At 45.5% G+C, this 24,296-nt stretch overlaps 1 protein-coding gene across 1 annotated transcript in view; it reads left to right on the top strand.

The window, feature by feature from the left end:
* The first annotated feature begins 5,392 nt into the window (after positions 1 to 5,392).
* Positions 5,393 to 24,296, top strand: part of LOC146209790 (uncharacterized) — a 42,654-nt gene continuing 23,750 nt past the window's right edge. The window contains exons 1-3 of the mRNA XM_084603746.1: positions 5,393 to 5,681; positions 7,654 to 7,839; positions 13,837 to 14,112. Coding sequence (XP_084459872.1) covers positions 7,669 to 7,839; positions 13,837 to 14,112 — 447 coding nt within the window. The 5' untranslated portion in view covers positions 5,393 to 5,681; positions 7,654 to 7,668. The remainder of the gene's footprint in view (positions 5,682 to 7,653; positions 7,840 to 13,836; positions 14,113 to 24,296) is intronic.

Below are 24,296 nucleotides of genomic sequence, written 5' to 3'. Positions count from 1 at the left end.
CTATCCTAGCCAGTTAAGTGTTACTTTCATTTTCCCCATATAAAATTTTAGCCCTATTGCTCTACCTTGCCTGTCTAAATTCGTCCCCTGAGTTACTTTGCAAGGCACCATTATCAATGAACCACAGGTTACTGAGGCATCATCCTATACCCTTCAGTAAAAAAAAAAAAAAAAAAAAAATCTGCTGAATTATTTGGTGAAATGAGAGATCATTTTCTATGATTGTAATGGGGTCATTTGTCGTGCAATTGCCTTCGTTTAGGGAGAGGCTTCAGAGATGAACATTCCTTTCCTGGTGAACTTTGTACATGCAAGCCAGAACTCTCTGGCACAGAACTGGCCAGCCTTCTGAAAGCATAGTAAAAAAATAATTCGTTTCGGAGAGAACTTCCTCGTTATGACAATGATAAAAAATTGAAGTGCACTTTTCCCAACCTTCCACAATTTTTCTATGCATTTCTGAAGGCCCTGGAGGAACTGCTGGCTCAGACACTGCAGTCCCAGAGGTTTCTGTTAAGTCTTTCTTAACTGTTTATGGTCATGGAATGTTGACGCGGTCGATGCCTTCGCATCAAGCTCTGTTCGTTGTACTAACGGGGACGAAACTTTTCAGGACGCGTCATGAAATCGAAGACCAATGTAGCTGGTGTCAAAATGATAAAAGATGGACCCGCATATATGCTGTGACATATATGCGGCACTTTACAAAAAAAAAAAAAAAACATTTTCTCATGTCCTGCAAATTTTTGCCGCCGATGAATATATGCATAATATTGCTTTTACAACATATATATTGTAACAGCAAATTCAATTAACATCATTAAGCTGCCGTCAACACCATTTTTAATATTTTCTTCCCGCGCGCTTCAACAAAGAAATACTGAGTACTTCCGAAATACCGCGAAATACCGAGTGCATATGCACACGCGCACACACACGCACACACACACACACACACACACACACACACACACACACACACACACACACACACACACACACACACACACACACACACACACACACACACACACACACACACACACGCACGCACGCACGCACACACGCACGCACGCACGCACGCACGCACGCACGCACGCACACACACACACACACACACACACACACACACACACACACACACACACACACACACACACACACACACACACACACACACACACACACACACACACACACACACACACACACACACACACACACACACACACACACACATATAGGGCCCCTGATATCATTCTTGAATCTATATGCATGTGCATGCAGATTTGTATATGTAGTTACAGGCGGTTACAGAAAGGCTGAATTCCTAACGCTAGTTGAATGAAAAAAAAAAAGAAAATCAGCTAGGTATAACCATCATCAATTTCAAATCTTGCACATACCGAGTTGTCGTTCTTCCAGTATTCTTCGCCGAGGATGCAGATTTTTACAACTTCTTTCTCTACCCGGAAAGACATGTCCATAAGAATTTTTTCGTCATATGATGAATCATGGAGAACATGTAAACAGGCACGCATTTATCAGGTTCGTATAAATGACTCACACACACACACACACACATACACTCTCTCTCTCTCTCTTTCGCGCGCACGCAAATAAATTTTGCGCAATCCGTGCTACAATCGAAAAGCGAAATTATTGCTCTTATGTACAGTATAAAGTTCACATTACAGCATTGCAGCTAAATGGCACAAGAAAAATCGAGTAATGCTTGCATGCGTATACACATACATATATTACTGGCTAGAAGCGCCGTCACTGTGAAAGGAACTTACCTTTGGGTGACGCATCGAACTCTCGTGAAGTCCGCACAGCTATACTTTACAGCCGAGATCTCTCCGACTTTTTACAATCTTCTTCGCATTTCAGATATCAGTGTCAGTAGCCTCCCTCCTCATGTATGTCTCTGAGGTAGCGTCGCAAAATGAGCTCCTGACGTTCAGGAGCGTCACTCATGGTCGCGAGGAAACAGTGGAAAGGATAGAGAAGATCGAGAAGCGCGCGCGCGGATCGACGGCCGGAAAGAACGCGCGGAGCGCGCTTTTTTATTGTATGCATTTCTTGCCGACGCCATGACGTCACTAATCACGTGAAAAGCGGAGGTCCCGCCCCTAGACCGATTTGGTGTGAATGTCTCCCTCGAGACGTGGCCCGACTCCCGAGCATCGTCGTTCGGCGTTCGCGCCACTTCAAAGAAAGCAAAGCAGCCGACGCAGTCATTTTCGCAAACTTTCGCGCATTTGGCTTTATGACAGGCACATCTACTGAGTGCACGCCGCTGCCGCTGCTGCTTGTTACCACATTCAACTTCACTTTTTTTGACACGGAACTTTCAAAGTGTGTTCAGAGTCAGTGTCAAGAGTACTGGACTTGAGCGGCGATTGCCGGTCGCCGACTCGGCCGCATGGACGCCGAGCCAGAAGAAGCACTTAGCTTCGGCTGGTGCTGTGTGCGCTGTGTGCGCGAAGCTGCAACATCATCTGGAAATGGTATCCGTATTGCGCAGCATCGCAGCAACAGACAGCGAAGCAAGTGCATTAGAATGGGTAGCACGTTACAGCGCGGCCACAAACACGGCGTGGACCCTGTACAGCGTCAGGAAAGAGGGAAAATGCCAAAGGTAAAGTTACACTTCTCTGTCATGTCCCATTGTGAAATTTAGAACGTTTTTCTGCTGCTTATGATCTAAAAAATATGGTAATGTGTACTCGCAACCGATATGGCGAGTTCATATAGCCGGTATGGGATGTGGCTGGGCGCAGTTGTGACCATTTCTTTTTTTAGATTCAGAATATGTCTATGGTATGTCGAGTAATTAAAAAGGGGAGAGCTGCAGCATCATTTCTGGTCGCTAAAATCTTTGGTGCTTGAGATTTTGTAGGACAGTTACATATAGTAGTTCGCGCTTTTTTCTAGCCCAGGTAAATATTGTTGGCTTTCGAATATTGTTTCATAGTCCGTTTAGAGATTACAGCTTCTAAATATGTTCTTGGCTGGACAGTCATATGCAATAAGGCCGACCACGTTTTGCCCAGCAACCTGTTAATTTAGATTAATTACTTCCGGATAGCTAAATTGAAGTAGCCTTGCATTGAAGCCAGCCCCCATTCTATATGCTCTTGCATAGTTAACATATCCTACCAGCACAATGCCTTTGTGTTGAGCCCTTCGTGTTCTTCGCTTGCGATCTGCACTAACAATGCAAAAAACCTGATGTTGCATATTAATGTGACTTAGTGATGTGTGTAGTTGCATCGGTACACACTGTTCAGATGCACTCCTTTGTAGTTAGCAGCACATTATCAAAGAATACAAAGGAGGTCAGAATAATTAGTATCATGTGTTGGACATAAATTTGTTCTTTGCTTCCCTGTGGCAGGATGATACGTCACAAAGTGTGGCACTGTCACCTCAGTGACAGAGGCAATCTCTCAAGCTGACACAACACAGTGTGTGAGGCCATGATTGACATAAAAGTGAAGCTTGTGAACAAGCGCACAGCGAAGAATGACATCTTCCTTTGCCGGGACCCTCCTCTGTGTGCTGTTAAGTCTGCAGCACAACCATGCAGTTGAGAGTGCAGATGCCCTCCGCCTTCTGCGCTGCAGCAATGAGACCAAGGAGAAGTTTCGGGAGTACTTTGTCCAGGGCTTCTCACCCTCAGAAGCCAGGCGTCTACATGAGAGCAGCCTATTATGGAAGATGGTGCAAGCACAGTCAGGTCGCTAGCGGATCTGTGAATCCCACAAAAAGGACTCTTTACCACCTCTTCGAGGCATGGCAGCGGGAGCACCATGGCACCAATCCCTTGATGAAGCTGCAAGAAAAACTGCCAGAATACTTATCCAAAGGCAAGTTTGAAAATTGCTTAATGCCATTGTAATCAACTTAGTTTTCATCATGGCACAGAGCCACAGAGGTTGAAGTGTATGTAACAATAGAGCACAGACTGCAGGGAATGTAATGGAAAACAATGGTATGTATGCTTATGAAGCACAATATATGTGCAAAATATATGTACCTACACTAATAGCACTGAAAAAGATGCAACTGTAGGAACATTTGTGTCTATTCAGTGAGCTCCTCATCTGTGGCCAACATGGAAGATCTGGCTGAGACCTGTTAAAGCAGAGTTTTGCACGTGAGCAAATGTGACCCTAGTGTTAAAAAAAAAATTTCAGGCTAAAGATCATCATCAAAGCAGATAATTTCGTCTGCCACTGGATATATGCATGAAGGTAGTCGTTATGATGTCAATGAAGTAGTGGGAAGTATGTTTATAAGCAGTAAAAATAGATGCCAGCATATCTCTGGCTAGTGTAATTCATTCAGCCTCAACAGTTCACATTCATTAAATCAATGTCGGTCATAAAATACAATGAGCTACAGCTTCCGACAAGGTGCAGTGCATGGTTACAGTAGAGAACACTAGCATAAGTGACAATTTAAGGAGCACACAGCCACAACCATGAGATGTTCTAAATTCTGCAGCACTAAAGAAATGTATATGCTAGTAGACGTGCCAACCAAACACAAGTGCTTAAAATGGCCTTGGTGTTCTATATAAAAATTTTAATATTGCTAAAAAGAAAAAAGGCTAAGCTACAGGATTTGGACTCTATAAATTCCCCACTGGCAGCATCTGAGTAACAAAACACTCTTTAGCAAGCTGATTTAACTTTGATACATTTGATTTGCTGAAGGAAGAAAAGGAATATAGTGGTTTTTGTATTGAGATACGTGGCGATCATTTAAAGTAGCAAGGGATACCCTGTAAGTGAACCTAGGAGTGACCATAAGAAGGAAAACTTAGGACAAGCGTCATTTGGTTTTAGCTCTTGGTAAAAATTTGTTGAATGGCTCTTTCTAGGAATGCTGAGGTCTGAATGACACCAAAAAATGTGCTGGTTGCTGAAAATTTGCATATAAAACCTTCCCGCCACTCTGTTTTAACTTATGATGTCTGTGAAGGAAAATACTCTTGACCACCTTTCTTAAGTGGATGGGAATGCACCCTAGAGTATGGGATCATTACCAAAAACTTGCTATCCATGGGATGCAGCCTATTGGCGAAATCATTATTTCGGCAAATCGGCAATATTTAGTTTTTGGTCGTGCTCATTAAAAATTCCCATTTTTAATGAGCACAGTCTATTTATCATGACGAAGTAATCTGCCTTCAAAGGTCAGTTTCATGTTGTCTTCAAGTGCATATTTCATCAGTGATGCAATAACTGCTTTGAGCTTTGTAAGCCACAGCCGTCTTGTTGTAAGTCGAAAAATAAAATGAATGAATATAAATGAATGTTATTTGCAAAAGCAGGCTCAAAATTTTATTGTGCAATATTTGAATATTCTTTGCAGGCATCGACGTGAAGATATGCACAGATGAAGCCACTGGCTGCTGGGCAGTTCTTGTTCTAGCTTCGATTATGAGGCGTGCACAGCTTCTCCAGTCTGCCTCAGAGATAATCTTCATCGACTCCATGGCATCCTGCGACAGGGCATGAAGCACCGTGACTGTGGTGCTGACTGCCACAGCTGCAGAGGCTGTGCCCATTGCTGTCGTAGCTCACAATGCACAAACCACACATAGATATGTAGCTGCTTTTGGTCTCCTCAAGAGCAGTTACCCCTTTTGTTTTGGTGAGCTCGAGGTGAGCATGCAACTTATTCAAAGAAAATGTGGTTTGGTTAATTACAACTTAAAATATACTTGCACTGCAAATCATGTACATTAATTTAAAAGCATGAAAAATGCAATTAACAGTTTAAAGGCTGAATCACAAATGATACCAATGCTGAAAAAAGCCAGCCGTTTAACAATTTTTCTTAAATTAGCCAAGATATGCAACAGCTCGAAACAAAGTGCTCAACTAATGTTTCGGTACAGGCCGCTGTCTCCATTTTCTATTAGTGTTGGTAACCAAATTGACATCAAGACAGTACTGGCAATTTGAGATGACCATATGCAAGTTCTGGTCTTAAATTATATATCAATTTGTCCTTTTCACTGCTACTCTTTTTTTTAGTGATCTCCTCCTCTACAGCAATCCCTCTTTTAACTCATTTTGTCACAAAGTCTGCAAGAGAGAATGGTATATACCAGTGATCTCAAACTCATATTAATATGAAGGCCGCACTAAGAAAATGCCATCCCCACTGAGCCAAGAGCTGAAAAATGACAAAACACAAATAACAAACAGTAAAAATAACATAAACAAATAGCAACCAAAACATCGTTCTCAGACTGCTCTCTCCCATTTTTCATGGAAAAATAAAGCAGCATGAGCTCAATTGTGCATCTGGCATTTAGGCAAAATTCCAGGTTGGCTGAGAAAGAGCCACACAAAGGGCACAGTGGTTGAATGCTTCAGTAATCATGAAAAAATGGATAGACGTGGAGATAAAAGGAAGCTGGGTTGTCCCGGACCGTTTTTCAAGGCAGCTGACACCTGCTCGAATTTCGCACAGATTAATGTTCCGATCCATCTTTTAATCTCCACAAAGAACCAAATAAGCATACCGTCCTAGTGTGAGGCCGTTGAATAAGTTTTAGTTAGAAGACGAGTCTGGTGGTCAGGAGAAATCCAGAAGCTGCAACATGCTCTGTGAACAAAAGTTGAAATTTCTGATTGTTGTTATTTTTGAATTAATAACGTTTTTCATGTGAAGGCAAGGGAGAAAATACTTGTGAGGAGTTTTTTTTCTTTTTTGTAGAAGCCTTTGACGACAAAAAAGAAGTGAAATGAATAACTATGAAGGCGAATTATGTTCTTTTTCCGTCTCCTGCTGTATGTATGATTTTTTTAATTCATGGCGTTTACTGAATCCCTGCAGTGTAGACCATGCCAATACAAGTATGACACATAAAAAATAAAGCTAAGCAATGCTATCATTTTTCAAGGGTGTGCTAATGCTATGCTCTTAGGCGTGTTTTAGTCAATCACTGAATTTACACTGCTCTATTGTGCAGTATGGTTCACTGTTAAAGGGAACACAAGAATGGGTGGCTGCAACGATTTGCGAAGGTCTCCTGTGAGAGCGGGGGAAAAGCAATGGCAAAAAATGCATGCGCAGTAAACATCGTTGGCTGCTCTTCCCCAGCATGCAGACTGTGCCGCCCATTCTCTCCAGTTGTCGGTGGCAGTGCTTTGCAAAGTGTGTAGGCCATGTGATCGTGCGTTCCATTTAACAGTGGACCGTACTGTACATCTCAACAACTATGTCATGATTAATTTCATCAACAACTGTTGTAGGAACATCAGCTGATGTAGTACAACCTGTTGGGCTAGTTGGTTTGTTACAAGTGGAAAGAACTGCAAAAATGAGGCAATAATGCGAAGAGACAAAGGCACACATAAGCATAGATTTGCGTGTCTTTTGCTTCTTTGCCATCTGTGTCTCATTCGCACAGTTCCTCCTTTGTGCCAGCTGATGCAGACCAACATGTGCCCCCGCAAACAAGGCTCTGAACTTAGTCACTTGGCAAATGTGTCATGTTTTAGTATGGTTTCCTATTAGTAGCTGCACAAATGAAAGGTCTGCATATCTGCAAAAGTACCATTTATGTGCTAACATTGCCTCTACATTCTCTGCCATTTATGTGACTGTTTTCTCTCTATTAAGAACCCATAGGCATTCATGACTGACAACAGTGCCGCGGATCAAGCTGCACTTCTGAAAACTTGGCCACAAGCGAGGCAGTTGCTCTGCCATTTTGATGTGGCACAGGCCGAATGGCGCTGGCTGAGTTTGGCCAAGCATGGAGTAACTGCAGTCCAAAGAAGGCAGCTGATGTCAGCATTCCAAAAGGTATCGAAGCCACTTATATTGCACATAATATTCATACTACTAATCCATACAATCAAGCCTATTTCTAATGAACCTGATGGTCACATTGTGTTCATTGTATCAGAGCTGCACAGTAAATGGACCTCTGATGTTAAACAAAAAGAATATAGTTACAGAAAACTACCCCTTATTTTTAAAAGTGGGTTATGCACACACATTTTAACATGTACTTGTCAGTGCATTTTCTAAGCGCTGAAGCATGGTCCTTGCTATGACCCCCACTGCCAATTCCCCCTTGAATTCACTTTACTGTGGTTTGATTTGTGGAGTTCGACAGATGGGAGTTCCAATTCACCTCATCTGTCTTCTCAGGAACCTTTATGAAGGGCAAGAGGCCACAGTCAGAACTGGGCATGGTCTTACTGATTGGTTTCCGATTGAGAAAGGGGTGAGGCAAGGCTGCATACTGTCGCCCTGCCTATTTAACCTATATGCAGAGTGCATCATGAGGAAGGCCGGTCTGGACGAGTCTTCAGCTGGAGTGAAGATTGCTGGAAAACGTATCAGCAACCTTAGATATGCGGATGATACCACTTTAATGGCAGAAAGTGAAGTGGAACTCAAGAGACTTCTGATGCGCATACAAGGAGAGAGAGAAGTTTGGGCTTAAACTGAACATTAAAAAGACGAAGATCATGGCGTCTTGCCCTATCAAGTCCTGGAGCATCAATGGACAAGAAGTGGAAGCTGTGACAGATTTTCTGTTCTTGGGCGCCAAGATTACCTCGGAAGGAGACTGCAGCCATGAAATTAGGAGACGCCTGCTTCTGGGAAAGAGAGCAATGGTTAGCCTTGACCGCCTAGTAAAGAGCAGAGACATTAGTCTGCCAACCAAGATCCGTATAACCCGTGCCATGGTCTTTCCAGTTGTGATGTATGGATGCGAGAGTTGGACTGTGAAAAAGGCTGACCGCCGAAGAATTGACGCGTTTGAATTGTGGTGCTGGCGAAGACTCTTAAGAGTTCCTTGGACTGCCAGAAGATCAAATCAGTCGATATTGTCGACCATAAACCCTGACTGCTCATTGGAGGGTCAAATTCTAAAGTTAAAGCTCAGCTACTTTGGTCATCTGATGAGAAGAGAGGAGTCGCTGGAGAAAGATTTGATGTTGAGAAAGGTTGAGGGTCGCCGGAGAAGGGGTAGGCAGCGAACGCGATGGTTAGATGGCATTCTCGAGGCATTGCAGATGAAGCTATGTGATGTTAAGAAGATAGTGAGAGACCGGAAAGCGTGGCGTGACATGGTCCATAGGGTCACGAAGAGTCGGACACGACTGAACGCCTGAACTGAACTGATTCTGATATGCCAAAGCTATTTGAGCCATGAGAGGCATTGTAGTGGAGGGTTGTGGATAATTTTGACCATCTGGATTTTCTAATGTGTGCTGCGATCGAACAGTGGTGGAGCATCTTACGATTCGCCTCCACTGAAATGCAGCCGCTACAGCTGGGTTTGACCACTGGTCCCTCTGGCTGAGTAGCTGAGCACCCTAACCGTTGAGCCATCGCTGCAGGGAAGGGATGAGCTGTGTAATACGGGTGTGAAATGCATTCAGTCATTTTGCCACATACATTTAGTGTCATAGACTAACTCTAAGACAAATGTAGGTTTGCATATTGTCACGTGGGGGTGACAATGCTTTGCGCACAAATGAACAAACAGGTATAGTATCACTGAAAGCAATTCTTTATTGGGCTGAGCTTTGCTCGTAAAAAGAACTAATCAACTTCGTGGAGTCGGTAGCACCAAACATGCTCACTGGTGCTCAAAAAGACAACGCCCACTGCGTTTGGCAGCTCTCAATTTAAACTCTACGACGAAGCATCTAGATAACCTAGCCAAAGGTGATGATGACAGCCTGGAACAATATGGAAACAGATGCATGTGGTGGTAACCATTCTAGATACATTTTGATGTATCTTGCGCGACGAAAAAAAATGGTAGTTCACTCTCTGCAATACTGAGTGTGAACAAACAAAGAGCACAAGATTATGCAGCGTGGTACAAGCAAAGTGAACAAATAAGGTCACATGCTGGTGGCTGTTGAAACAAATAAGTGAAGGTAACAATGGTTCGCATCAATATACACATAAAGGTGCCAGTGAGATCTACACATAAAATAACTTTTGCAGCACAATTAAAGAAAGCTTCCTATTTTCCAAAAAATATCTTCCTCACTAAGAGTTTAAAGGAATGCTCTACCTGGGTGGAAAATTACAGAGGGCAAGACGCTTCTCTAGAAGCACTTAACTACATGCCGCGGGCCACCCCAGGCTACATACGTGAAATCTATTAATAACTGAGACCGACTATGTGTCAGAATGAGTGGCCAAACTGATAGCATTGCCCAGCTTTTTGGGGCTCGTCACCCTCACGGGTTTGCCACCTGCTTTCGTTGTCTAAACACTGTCCGCAAACTACTGGCTTTTTAATTTTTTTGTGTACTTGTTGAAGCTCTGGCACCCGGCTTTCACTGCAACATGGATACATCTATGTATTGCATCATCATCATCATCTCTGGCACAAGTGGTAGGTTAGTGTGCAGGTTTTGACAGTTTGCTATCTTCAGAGAATCCTGGGACACATTTTGTTTTCATGGAGCCACAGAGTATGAATCATTCGTATTAACTTCACAAGCAACGGTTTTACCTTGATTAGAGATGTTGGTTTTTATTGATGCAGAAAATAAGTGAAACGCTGGTTTTTTAGATAACCCTAGCTTATTTCGCAAAGGTTGTTTTTTATTTTGGAGTGAGTGTTTAGGACAGGCTAATAGCGATTAGAGGTTCCATCAGACTGCTTGAGGCCCTGAATCCTGTACGGGAGTGACCCGCACCAAGAGTCAACAAGTGTGGGCTGATTGCAAAAGACGGCTTATTGCCAAACCCTGTGCACCAGTTTGCCACTTGTGCAAGCATTGATGCAGTACATTGGTGTAACCATTTTGCATGAAGATGCTGCAGATCAAATCTTCTGGAGTACACAAAAGAGAGAGAAAAAACAAGCAAGCAGCATGCACCCAGCTGCTAAGGTTTGGTTTTGCAGTAGCCAGTGCTTAGACAATGAAGGCAAGCAGTGAGCAAGTCATGAAAGGACGGGTGATGCTATCGCTTTGGCCGCACATTCTCACACACAGTCAGTCTCGAACCAGGCATGATCGCCAGACGTTGCGCATGTAGCACTGAGCAGCCCGAAGCGCACGGTTTGGTCATTCTAGAGAAGTGTTTGACGTGACAGTGGCAGTATGAAGCATTATGCGATAAAATGTGCAAACTTCCGAAACACATTTCTTTTATTTGTACAAAAGCACTAATTTGCAGGTAAATACCCTAGCAAAATCATTGAATGCTTGTATGTCCGCTTGTAGTGCTTGCACACTAAAAGAAGAAACTGCTGGAGTAGAGCAGATTTGGCTTGGTTTGTGGGGTTTAACATCCCAATGCGAGTCGGGCTATGAGAGATGCGTACTGGGAGCCTCTGGAAATTTCGACCACCTCGGGTTTTTTCAGGTTCATTTTTGGTTCAGTAGCCGAGAGTGTTAACCACTAAGCCAGCATTAGGCAAGGGTACGCATCTTGCATTTTTTTTTTATTTGCTCGCAGTTTGAGCCTTCAGCGTGGAAGGGCGGTGACCACAATTGAACTTTGACTTTTAGACGACCCCCGTAGACGCCCTCAAGCTGGCAGGAGCTGCCAACTTGGGTCTCTCGTTTCACATAGGACGGTTATGTCAGAATCAGCCTACTAGGACCTTGGCATTCACGTTACCCCTATAGGCCACTAAGGCACGTTTATACGGGTTCATTAAAGCGGTGCTTTATATGTGGGCTGAGGAAGAAGAAAAAGAGAAGAAAAAGAATGCTCGGTCACCTGCAGCTAATGCTTTCGCTCAATATTTGGTTCAGCAGCGCTGAACCCTTGTAATTTTTTGCCAAGCTATGCAGAAGACTGCAGCCTGAAAGCAGTGCTTGAACTGAACTCTTGACCATGCTCTGAAATGCCTAACATGTCATGTCACATTACCACTGTTTTTGTTGAAACTCTCACCAAGTACACCTGGTGTTGGGGAACTTTGATATATTTTGCACACTACTAGTGCAGTTGCAATGGTGTTGCATACAAGTATGAATTAAAGTATAAGAGCATTTTAAGGTATCTAGTCTTTCAAATCTGAAAGAACAGTTCACACAGATTAATTCAATTTTCAGATATCTATAACTGCATTCACCTCTTCCTTCAACCATGCAGATCATGTATGCCAACACACCAGACGAGCTGGAGAAGGGTAAGGAGGACCTTTGCTGCCTCGATCACAAAGGCTGTGTAGCCCGTGTCCAATCATTTGTGGAGAAAAAAGATGAATGGGTACTGTTCCACAGGCTCACACTAACAGCGAGAGGGCATAACACCAATAATTATTCAGAAGCGTCCATTAGAATACTGAAGGACATTATCCTTCAGAGGACAAAGGCATTCAACACAGTTGCCCTCGTGGAATTTGTTGCAGTGATATGGGAAAAATATTTCCAAAATCGGATCCTGCAGCATGCCAACCACCCAATGGCTGATCACAAGATCTTCTACAACAACCTTTTGAAGAAGCTGCCTGACAAGGCAAAACATCTTGTAACCTGTGAAGAGCCGAATATTTATCAAGTGCCCAGTGGGAAGATAAAAGATGAAAAGGTGTACCAGGTGCATTCTGATGTTGGAATTTGCACTTGCAAATCTGGCCAGCAAGGTGCATTCTGTAAACACCAAGCACTCGTGCACCAAATGTTTGGCGGCTGAACTTTCTCGAATGCTCCACTCCTGAGTAAGCAGGCCTGCTATGAACTGGGGAGACCTGCATTAGGCAATGCTTGCCCTGAAATTGATTTTTTCGAAGGGCTTCATGAGCAGCAGTCGGAGCCTTCCAGTGTTGCTGGTGTTGCATACTATAATGAAGGAACTCCTCATTATGAAGATTTTGAGTCTTCAGCTGCTGCGCCTTTGGACGAACCTGCTGACGGAACGCTACAACAGCCTTCAGGCAGCCAAAAGGGTCAACCAGAAATCAAGGTTTGCGCTTCATTTCCATTTCCTTAAAAGCAGCGAACTGCCTCAGCCATGATGTAGTTGATTTCACAGAACTGTTGCCAATGTGCTGTTACTGACTTCTTTTAGTGTGTGTAAGAATTATCACTTTGAACAGTTTAGAGTATAGCCACTGCAGTTTGTTAACCTAAAATGTAAATATTTTTAAGTTGCACTTTGTTGGTGTATAGACAAAAAAACTGTGTGCTGTTTACATAATATGAATGGTCCTGATCTATAACAAGGCACTGTTCCATCCTTTTTGTACCATTTCGGGACATGCAAAAGAATGCATACGGAGAGATGCTGGCAACGTTTCAGGAGCTCGAAGCCCTTGCTCACAATAACCCAGCTTGCCAGATGTATGTGGCCAGCATTATAAAGCATCTAAAGAAGGTTACCAACAGGCAGGGATTAGCTGAAGTCCTGATGACTATAAATGAATCAGTTGGCAGGGCTACGCGGTCAGGGAGCAAAATCGGCATACAGCCAACCAGCATTGCCAGACAACGTCCTGGCCTGAACAGGGGCTCGAAGTGTGCGCCAGTGGGAAGGCCTTCAAAAGGCTCAAGAGCAAAGCACACAAAGAGGAGTCATTCACTATGCCGCAACATCAATAACTACGAATTGCCTCCAAAATGAAGCCTGTTGGAGTGCCATATGATTAGCAGCAGCATGCACTCCACCTAAACCCAACTGTGACCTGACGTAGAAAGTACAGGAGAGCCTTCAAATGGTTCCAGTTTTGTCTCTGAGCCTAATGTTCAGAAGTTACTCACACTATGAAGGATGCCGCAATGGAAGGCTCGAGAAATTTTTGAACCACCTGGGGTTTTTTACTGTGCACTGACATCATACAGCTCAACCTGCTTCTTCGTCCAGGTTACGGCATGGTCTACCTTCAGCACCGCGCCGCTGTCGTCATCTGCTTGTGACATCAGCAAGTTGCCCTGCCACCTAAACAAGACGTTTGAATCCACGTGCCTACTAGACAGGCACCTTGTCATGGCCGTCCCTGAATCAAGTGAAAGAAGCGGATCAACAGCGACATCATCTTCTGCTGCCTATATGAAGAGCTGGCAGAACCTTGGCGCCCTTAGTGGGCGTGAGAACAGCATCAGGATGCGGCTTCCTAATCCGTTCTGCTTCTTCGTCCAGGTTAGTCCTGTTACTTCCCTGTACGCTAAAAAGTCAAATGATGTATGCCTGTTGCTGTTCCCACGCCCGGGAGTCTTACTTTCTGAGTTGATTGAGTGCTGTGATATCGCAAACCAACTGCTGGTGTTGTCCGGGGGTGTCGAGCTCAATCCTGGACCTAACACGAGGGCCCAGACACAGGGCCCTCTGCCTGGCGCCCAGTTTAATCAGTTGGAAGATATGTTTGCAATGTTAGAAGCTGTAAACAAGCGCACTGCGGAAATGCAGCTGGACCAAGTGGCTTTTATAAAGTCCGTTGATGAACTTAAAAAGTACCAGCTGAAGTTGGAAGAAAATTTGACAGAAGTGAACAAAAGACTAACGGAAGTTGAGCGCAAAACAGTTGTCGTTGGTGTAGTCGGGAGGGAAGTACAGCCTTTTCAGCAGTTAATTGACCACATTTCAAGTGAAAACGCCCAACTGCGCGCACGCCTGGCTGAGCTCGAAGACAGGCAGCGACGCGAAAACCTTCTATTCTATGGTATATCTGACACGAAGTCAGAGTCCTGGGCTCAGTCAGAAGAAAAACTAGTTAGTGTTCTTTCATCCTGCTTGGCAATTCCGTCGTCTTAAATTTTGATCAAAAGAGCACACAGGCTCGGCGGTTTTGCATCAGATAAATGCAGACCGATTATTGCCAAATTCTCATCTTTCAAGATGAAACAGAAAATACTGGTCAATAGTTCCAGCCTCAAGGACAAAAAAATTACGCTTAGTGATGACTATTCTCCCGCCACTTGTCACGCTAGAAAAAAGTTGGTCGAATTTGGCAAAACGCAGCCCTTAACATTCAAGCTTCGTTTCAATAAGCTCTTCATAAATAACAAGTGCTACGCTTACAACTACACTGACGATTCCGTCCATGAAATCCGGAGCCCTTTCCCATTACCGACCGAACGTTCTGAGGATTCTATGGATGAAACCCATAGTGCCTCTGGGCCACCGATCGATACTCTAACTGAATAGCATTGCGCGAGGGGCAGTGGAATGAAGTCCCCGGTCATTACCCCCCTTTCATTTTTATTCACAAATATTCGTAGCTTAATACCTAAACGCGATGATCTTTGTTCTGTTATCGATGCTTGCGATGCTGACATCGTATGCCTCACTGAAACTTGGCTATCGGCAAAGATAGATAGCAGCGAGCTACTTACCTGTAAGAAGCGCTACAGCATTTATCGGTGCGACAGGGAGTCTAGATGTGGCGGAGGAGTGCTTGTAGCTGTTACAGATACTGTTATGTCTTTCCCGATCCACTTTGTAAACGCGTTAGAACTTGTGCTGGTCGAAATTCGCACGTGCTCTAAGAAATTGATATTGGGCGCTTGCTGTCGTTTGCCGTCTGCTCCCCCCACCTTTGTTAACGAACTTCATGACGTTATCCATATGATTACAGTCTGTTATCTGAACAGTCCATTCATTTTAATGGGTGATTTTAATTTCCCCAACATAGTGTGGTCTAATGTGCGTTCTTCTTATTGTGATCCCTTTTCGAGCGAATGTGACATATTTCTGTATCTCTGCAGTGATTTCAACTTGTCCCAGCTTGTAATGCAGGCAACTCGAATTTCGCCTACTACTTCTAATATCCTCGACTTGGTGCTTACCACAACGCCTGATCTTTTCCAGCCCATATCTTACTTGCCAGGGTTAAGTGATCACCTTCTGCTTCATTTTTCGCTGACCTGCACTGTTCCCCATCAACGTAATCACAGAAAGCATATCCGTAATTACAAGAAGGCTGACTTTGATGCCATTAACCATGAACTCTCTGTTTTTCTAGATGATTACTTACCAAGCTTTCACGATCGTTGCGTGAATACAAACTGGAGCTTGTTTAAAGAAAAAGTTGCTGCGCTCACTGAAAAATATGTTCCACGTTTAGTCATCACCTGTAATCGACAAACACCATGGTTGACTCAATCGTTAAAACTGCTTTGCAATAAGAAAAAACGCATTTTCCGCTCTGCAAAACTAACCGGTTCCCAAGAACGTTGGGCTGCTTATCAGGCCGCGGCCCTTGAATATAAAACTGCACTCAAGCACACCAAGGATGTATTTTTCAATGACACATTACCTTCCCTCTTAATCAATAACCCTAGACAATTTTGGAGCTTAGTTAACAGAAACGACACTTCATCCATCAGCCTTAAAGACTCTAGTGACGAGCTAATCCACCCAAATGAGTGTGCAAATGTCCTTAACAGTGTATTCGTTTCAGCGTTTTCTAAATATGGGCGTTCTGAAACCCCTGCATATACCAGTGCTGACTTTTTGCCAATGGATTCTATTGTCTTTGATTCTGTTGGTGTGGAAAAAATCATCGAAAAACAAAAAATTTCTTCATCATGTGGTGTTGATAATATTAATTCCAAGTTCTTGATTAAAACCAAAGTGTACAGCGCAATAACACTATCTAACCTATTTTAGCAATCGCTTCAAACAGCCTGCATACCGGGGGACTGGAAGGTCGGGAAGGTGATTCTGTTGCATAAGTCCGGAGATAAACATTCCCCACATAATTATCGACCAATCTCACTAACAAGCATTCCGTGTAAAATCATGGAGCATGTTATTTACTCTCACCTTGCATCATTCCTTAATTCTAATAATTTCTTTACTGACAGTCAACATGGGTTTCGAAAGTTGTTTTCTTGTGAAACGCAGCTTTTAACCTTCACGCATGATCTAAATTCATTCCTTGACAGGGATTCCGTTGTCGACTGCATATTTCTTGATTTTTCAAAGGCTTTTGACAAGGTCTCTTATCAACTGCTTTTTCTGAAACGAAGTAAACTTAACCTTGACCCTAACGTTCTCAGGTGGCTGCATTCTTTTCTTACAGATCGTTCACAGTTTGTCACTGCTAATAACACATCATCCTTCACTTCTCCAGTTGGATCAGGCGTGCCACAAAGCTCTGTGCTAGGGCCTCTTCTTTTTCTTATATATATCAATGACTTACCTGATAACTTATGCTCAACAATAAATCTTTTCACAGATGACTGTGCCATATACCGTGAATTTAACAGTGATTCTGACGTTGCTCTCCTTCAATCCGATATTAATCATGTCCTTGAATGGACTAACAGGTGGAACATGGAACTAAATATTAACAAATGCAAGTATATGCGTGTCTCTCGTCGTAACACTTTATTACCCTCACACCTTCTTAATAATAGTAGCCTTGAGTCTGTGCCTTGTTATAAATATTTAGGTGTATTTATTTCCCATAATCTTAACTGGAAGGCTCAGGTAGATCACATAACCAACAACGCTAATCGCATGCTAGGCTACATACGTCGTAACTTTAGTCTTTCCTCCAGTTTCGTAAAATTGCTCCTTTACAAATCGTTGGTTCGTAGTAAACTGGAGTATGCTTCATCCATCTGGAACCCTTATCAAGAGACACTAATCTATGAACTCGAATCTATTCAGAACCGTGCGGCCCGTTTCATTCTCTCTAACTATCATCGTAATTTTAGTGTCACTGCTATGAAATCAAGCTTATCACTGCCACTACTGTCTCAACGTAGAAATATAGTCCGTCTTTGTCTATTTCATAAGATCTACTATAATAACCCCATCCTTAAGAGAAAATTCATTACGCCACCTTGCTACATGTCTGCTCGGATCGATCACCGTCATAAGGTTGGTATTCCTTCGTGCCAAACAAATCACTTCTACAACTCATTCATCCTCAGCACATCGGCACAATGGAATCGCCTTCCCCCATCGGTTGTTGAAGTGAGTGACCATTCTGCGTTTAAATCTGCTTTAGCTAATCTGATGTTAACATAGAACATTGAATTCTTCCACACTGCCATTTGTTTATTGTTTTTAGTTCATCTGCTGTTTTTATAATCTTTTTTTCTCTTTTTCCCCCCGAATTGTGCTGCTGATTACGTGTATGATAGTATATTTCAGCAACTTTGTTTCCTGCCTGCCAGTAAAATTGTTTGTTTTGCTCACGTGGTATATTTGTGTGCTTATATAATTCGCTCATACGTCTGTATCAGTAGCTAATAATTTGTATTCTTATATTGCTGTAACTTGCTTATGTGTGTCAACCATACTACTGTTCAAATTTGTTTTAATACTGCTTGCTGTTCCTTTCCTTTTTTTTTTCTTTTATTGTACCCCACTCCCCTCTGTAATGCACTCGGGCCCTGAGGGTACTGAAATAAATAAATAAATAAATAAACCCACATCTTGAACATTGTGAACAAGAGGGCCATAACCAGTTAGCAAGTGCGGCAAGGCAGTGAATTATGGAGAGCCTCTAGAGTGGAAGTGTTGCTGTGAGGTGATAGTGCATGGAAGCATACACAGAACAGGTACGGACACATACTACGTGCAGAGTTGTCATCATGAGTGAGTATCCAAAGGCTTGGTAAGGAAGTGGTTAGGCCAGAATAGGCAAGATCGTTATGCTGTAAGACACCACTCGACGTGTCAATGTTTGGACGAGCTGCAGTCGTGCTGCCTTATGCAAGATGAAGAAGTTACTATGCATTTATATTGAATGAGTTGTTTTTATTTGGTTCAAAAGAGCGGGAATTGGGTGGTTTTTGTTTTAAAAACACTGACGTTAAACCCAAGGACACAGGATGAAATCCTGGTTGCGGCAGTCCCTTTACAATGGAGGTGAAAAGCAATGCCGTGAACTGTGCGGTGTTGGCACACATTTAAAGACAAGGTTGTTGAAATTTCTGGAGGCCTTCACTAAAGTATGTATTTATGTCCCATTAATATGGTGTGAAGAAGAAGATGGGCCCCTTCGCTGGGCACTGATGAGAAAGAAGAAGGTGTGTGGAATTGCCATCGCGCAGATCGTGTTGGTCTTAATCGCCCCGCTTCCCCGTCGACCTCGACGCCGTCCTGAACGTCCTTCGACATTTGGTGGAGGTGCGGCCTGATAACCTTGTCTCACGCTGGAGCTTCACACTCGCATGCTCCCGGTAACTCTTATGGCTAACGACGAACACCCTCCAGCCAACCCGATGACCCCGACGATTGTCTGCTCTGGCTCCTTACGCCAGCGAGACCCTGCCCTCTTCAGCGGGACTGACGACACTGACTGTGAAAACTGGCTTGCTTCGTACGAGCAAGTGAGTTCGTACAATAAGTGGGACGACGCCACAAAGTTAAGAAATGTCATATTTTATTAGACCGGTGTTGCCAACTTGTGGTATCGTAACCACGAAGCCGATATCACGACTTGGGACTCATTCAAGGCTAGTCTTACAAGCGTATTTGGTCGTCCAGCAGTACGAAAGCTCTGTGCCGAACAATGTCTGCAGGATCGAACACAGCGGCTCGGCGAGACATTTACAAGTTATATTGAAGATGTACTCTACCTGTGCAGCCGCGTAAACACTCAGATGTCCGAGCCACAGAAGATAAAGCACATTGTGAAGGGCATCGAACGTGACGCCTTTCAAATGTTAAACTCCCGGGATTTGACTACCGTTGCTCAAGTTATGAACCTCTGCCAGAGGTACGATGAGTTGCGCAAGCAGCGCGTCCTTCCTCGACAGCCTTCCGCGCCTGCAGAGTCACTTTCTGGCCTCTCCTCAACATCTGAGACCTCCTCGATGCTGCAGCAGCTCAAAGACTTCATCCGCGAGGAAGTTGCTCGTCAAATATCTCTGCTGCCAACAAATTGCGAGCTGTCCCGCAATTTGGCGCCCCTTCGACAGGTCATCGCCGACTGCGTGGCGGAGGCCCTTCTATCTGCCCCTCCGCCAGCGCCCATGTCTCAGACCGCGCCGGCCGTGGAGCCCCTCGCATACACCGACGTCCCTGTCGCTCCACCATTGACATGCGCCCCCACTCCTGTCGCACCACTGATGTACGCTGCCGTCGCTGCACGACCACGGCCACCTAGCTACCCGGTGGTGTACGCTGCGCCTCCAGGGCCTGTGCAAGAATTTCTTCAGGCACCACAGCCATTGTTTCCATGACGTCCGCTGCGCCGCAATCCATGGCGAACCGGTGATAACTGTCCCATCTGTTATTCCTGTGGATTTCCTGGCCATATTTCCCGCTACTGCCAAAATCGCACTCCTGATGATTTTCTACCGCTCCGAACGTCAGCTTCCTGGCAGCCGCCCCGAGGTCAGTACGCTGCCGGCGATCCATCTGCAAGTTCAGTCGCGGATGACCGTACCACCTTTTCTCCTTGCCGCTCAACCTCGCCGCGTCGCCGTTCTTTATCCCCTCTGCGACGGCGTCCCAATCTTGCGCAAGAAGAAAACTGAATGCCGCAGTTCCTGAGGCGAGAACTGCGCAACGAGCGAACTGTAAAAGGCCTCGCGTATCTCCCGAAAACCTGCTTGAAGTTTCTGTTGACGGCGTTATAGTACTGGCTCTGGTTGACACCGGCGCTGCTGTTTCTGTCATGGCTGCAAGTCTTTGCCGTTCATTGCGCAAAGTGACGACACCAATTTCAGGATTGTCGCTATGCACGGCAAATGCCCAGCCGATAGAGCCTATAGCGGTGTGCACAGCATGAGTCGTCATTCAGGAAGTTGTGTACGCAATAGAGTTCGTCGTTTTGACTTCCTGCTCGCATGATCTCATCTTGGGCTGGGATTTTCTATCGCGACCAAAGTAGCTGAGTTTTAACTTTAGAATTTGACCCTCCAATGAGCAGTCAGGGTTTGTGGTCGATAATATCGACTGATTTGATCTTCTGGCAGTCCAAGGAACTCTCAAGAGTCTTTGCCAGCACCACAATTCAAACGCGTCAATTCCTGCGCTCGTGCCGAACTGGAGATTTTTGCGCTAGACGAACCATCGCCGGACGTTCCTTAGCCCAAAGTCGTCGTTGCCAAAGATACTGATTTTCCTGCGTGCTCTTTTGTTCTTGTGCCCACCGCTTCTGCTTTTTCCCGCAGTACCGATGTACTTTTCGCCCCATCACCTACCTTTCTAAACCGCAAAAGTCTCCCCCTGCCTTATGCCGTACTTTCTATATCAGCTGGCCTCACCGCGATTTGGATTTCTAATCCGTTCTCATTCCCCATATTCCTGCGTCGCGGTGAATGCCTCGGCACCATCCAGCTCATTGATTATATTCTCCCTGGTGACGCAACCCCCGCTTCACAGCCCGCTGACTTGGCTGCACTGACACCGCCTGTTCTTGCGCTGGACCAGTCTTCTGCCGACGTTTTTCTCCGCTCCATTGATGCCAGTCTTCCTGGCCCTCAACGCTCTGAACTCCTCGCACTGCTTCATCAGTTCCGCTCTTCATTCAACTCTCATCAGCCTGCTTTGAGCCGCACATCAACTGTTGCCCACCACATTGACACCGGTTCCCATGCTCCTCTGCGCCAGTGTCCCTATTGAGTGTCTGCCACCGAGCGCCGAGTTATTGAAGCCCAAGTTCATACTATGCTTCAGAATGGTGTGATTGAGCCGTCTAACAGTCCGTGGTCCTCTCCTGTTGTCTTAGTGAGGAAGAAAGACGGTTCTATACGCTTCTGCGTTGACTACCGTCGCCTGAACAAAATCACGAGAAAAGACATCTACCCCCTTCCGCGTATAGATGATGCATTGGGCTGCTTACAAGGTGCCGAACTTTTTTCTTCGCTCGATTTAAGATCCGGCTACTGGCAGGTACCCATGGCTGCGGAAGATCGCCCTAAAACCGCATTTGTCACCCCTGATGGCCTCTTTGAATTAACCGTCATGCCTTTCGGTCTCTGTAATGCCCCTGCTACATTCGAGCGTACGATGGATACTATACTGCGTGGCCTGAAGTGGAAGACGTGCCTCTGCTACCTTGACATCGTGGTGTTCTTGCCGGACTTTGTGACCCAAATCTCTCGCCTGAAGCAGGTCTTGACATGCATTGCGAACGCCGGCCTGCAGCTCAACTTGAAAAAGTGTCGTTTCGCTGCTCGTGAGCTGACCATTTTAGGCCACGTTGTGTCCAAGGAGGGTATACGTCCTGATCCCGCCAAACTTCGAGCTGTGACTGATTTTCCGAAGCCTACTACCATCAAGCAATTAAGAAGTTTTTTGGGCTTGTGCTCATACTTTCGGTGTTTTATACGGAACTTTACTTCCATTGTCGCCCCGCTGACTCAGCTCCTCAGCAATACCTCAGATATTTCGCTGTGGTCACCAGCATGCGAGGACGCCTACAACACATTCCGCCGCCTCCTCACAGCCCCACCCATCCTGCGCCATTTTGACCCTGAGGCGCCCACCGAAGTGCTTGCAGACGCCAGTGTTGTCGGCATCGGCGGTGTGCTTGCTCAGTGCCCCCCCGGCTTCGGTGAATACGTAGTTGCGTATACCAGCCGTACTCTCACAAAAGCCGAAGAGAACTACTCTGTAACGGAAAAGGAGTGCTTGGCTATCGTGTGGGCCCTTGCAAAGTTTCGCCCTTACCTTTACGGCCGTTCGTTTGATGTAGTCACGGACCATCATGCCCTCTGCTGGCTTTCATCGCTCAAGGACCCTTCCGGCCGCTTGGCACGGTGGGCTCTTCGTCTACAAGAATATGACATCCGTGTTATTTACCGATCTGGTCGCAAGCATACAGACGCCGACGCTTTGTCTCGCTCACCGCTGCCAGCCGACCTTGCCAGCCTCTCCGTCTCGGACTCTGCGGTATCTTCCCTCGACATCAGTGACATGCCCGCTGAACAACGAAAGGATCCATGGATCGCATCCCTTATTGACTACCTTTCCAACAATTCAGCGATTACCCCTTCACGCGCACTTCGCCGTCAAGCTTCCCACTATGAGATTCGGGATCACGTCCTTTACCGGCGCAACTACAACTCGAGTGGACGGAAATGGCTCCTCGTGATTCCGCGCCATCTACGGACTCAAATATGTACAGCTTTTCACGCCGATCCGCAGTGCGGTCACGCTGGAGTTTTCAAGACCCACACTCGAATCCGTCTTCGCTACTATTGGCGCGGTATGTACAACTCTGTGCTTAGGTATGCTCGATCGTGCTTGACTTGCCAACGCCCGCAAACCTGCTTCTCACCGTTCGGCTGGTGAATTACAGCCTCTCACATGCCCGCTTAGACCCTCGACCGCATTGGAATTGACCTCTATGGCCCTCTTCCGTACACAGCTGATGGCAATCACTGGGTCATTGTCGCCGTCGACCACCTGACGCGATATGCCGAAACCGCCGCGCTCCCAGCTGCAACAGCCCGAGATGGGGCTGGTTTCTTATTGAAGAACTTCATTCTCCGTCATGGTGCTCCTCGTGAATTACTCAGCGACAGAGGCCGTGCTTTCTTATCTGAGGTTGTTCAAGCCCTGCTCGCTCAGTGCAAACTCATTCACCGGACTTGCACCGCCTACCACCTGCAGACAAACGTCCTTACTGAACGATTTAATCGCACCCTCGGTGACATGCTCGTGAAGTACGTCGGATCCAACCACACAAACTGGGACATTGTCCTTCCTTACATCACCTACGCGTACAACACTGCTACACAATCCAGCACGGGTTTCTCTCCGTTCTTTTTGCTTTACGGTCGGAATCCATCTGCTTCCCTTGATACTGTCCTCCCCTACAACCCTGACGCATCAGAATGTACCACAGTGACCGAAGCTGCACAGCATGCAGAAGAATGCCGCCAGATTGCACGGACATTCACAACAGACTCTCAGTGGCGCCAAAAATATCGCCATGACACCGATCAGGAGAATGCACCACACTTCGAGCCTGGCTCACTCGTGTGGCTATGGGTTCCATCCGGCAGCCCCGGCCTCTCAACAAAACTGATCTCAAAGTATCATGGGCTCTACCGCGTCGTCGAGTGCTCTTCACCAGTGAACTATGTTGTTAAGCCGCTTACGCCATCTTCCGGTTTGCGACGCCGTGGCCATGAAAGTGTTCATGTGCAGCGCCTTAAGCCGTTCTACGATCCCATTGTGTCTTCGTCCCCTTAAGTCGCCAGGATGGCTCCTTTTTCCCTGGGGGGCATTGTGAAGAAGAAGATGGACCCCTTCGCTGGGCGCTGATGAGAAAGAAGAAGGTGTGTGGAATTGCCATCGTGCAGATCGTGTTGGTCTTGATCGCCCCGCTTTCCCGTCGACCTAGACGCAGTCCTGAACGTCCTTCTACAATGGAAACAGTCTGTCCGGCGGGCAGGACAGGGAGA

The sequence above is a fragment of the Amblyomma maculatum genome, chromosome 1, assembly GCF_055883805.1.
Source record: "Amblyomma maculatum isolate TAMU_Amacu chromosome 1, ASM5588380v1, whole genome shotgun sequence".
NCBI classification, from domain to species: Eukaryota; Metazoa; Arthropoda; class Arachnida; order Ixodida; family Ixodidae; genus Amblyomma; species Amblyomma maculatum.
This window is presented reverse-complemented; position numbering and strand designations above follow the sequence as displayed.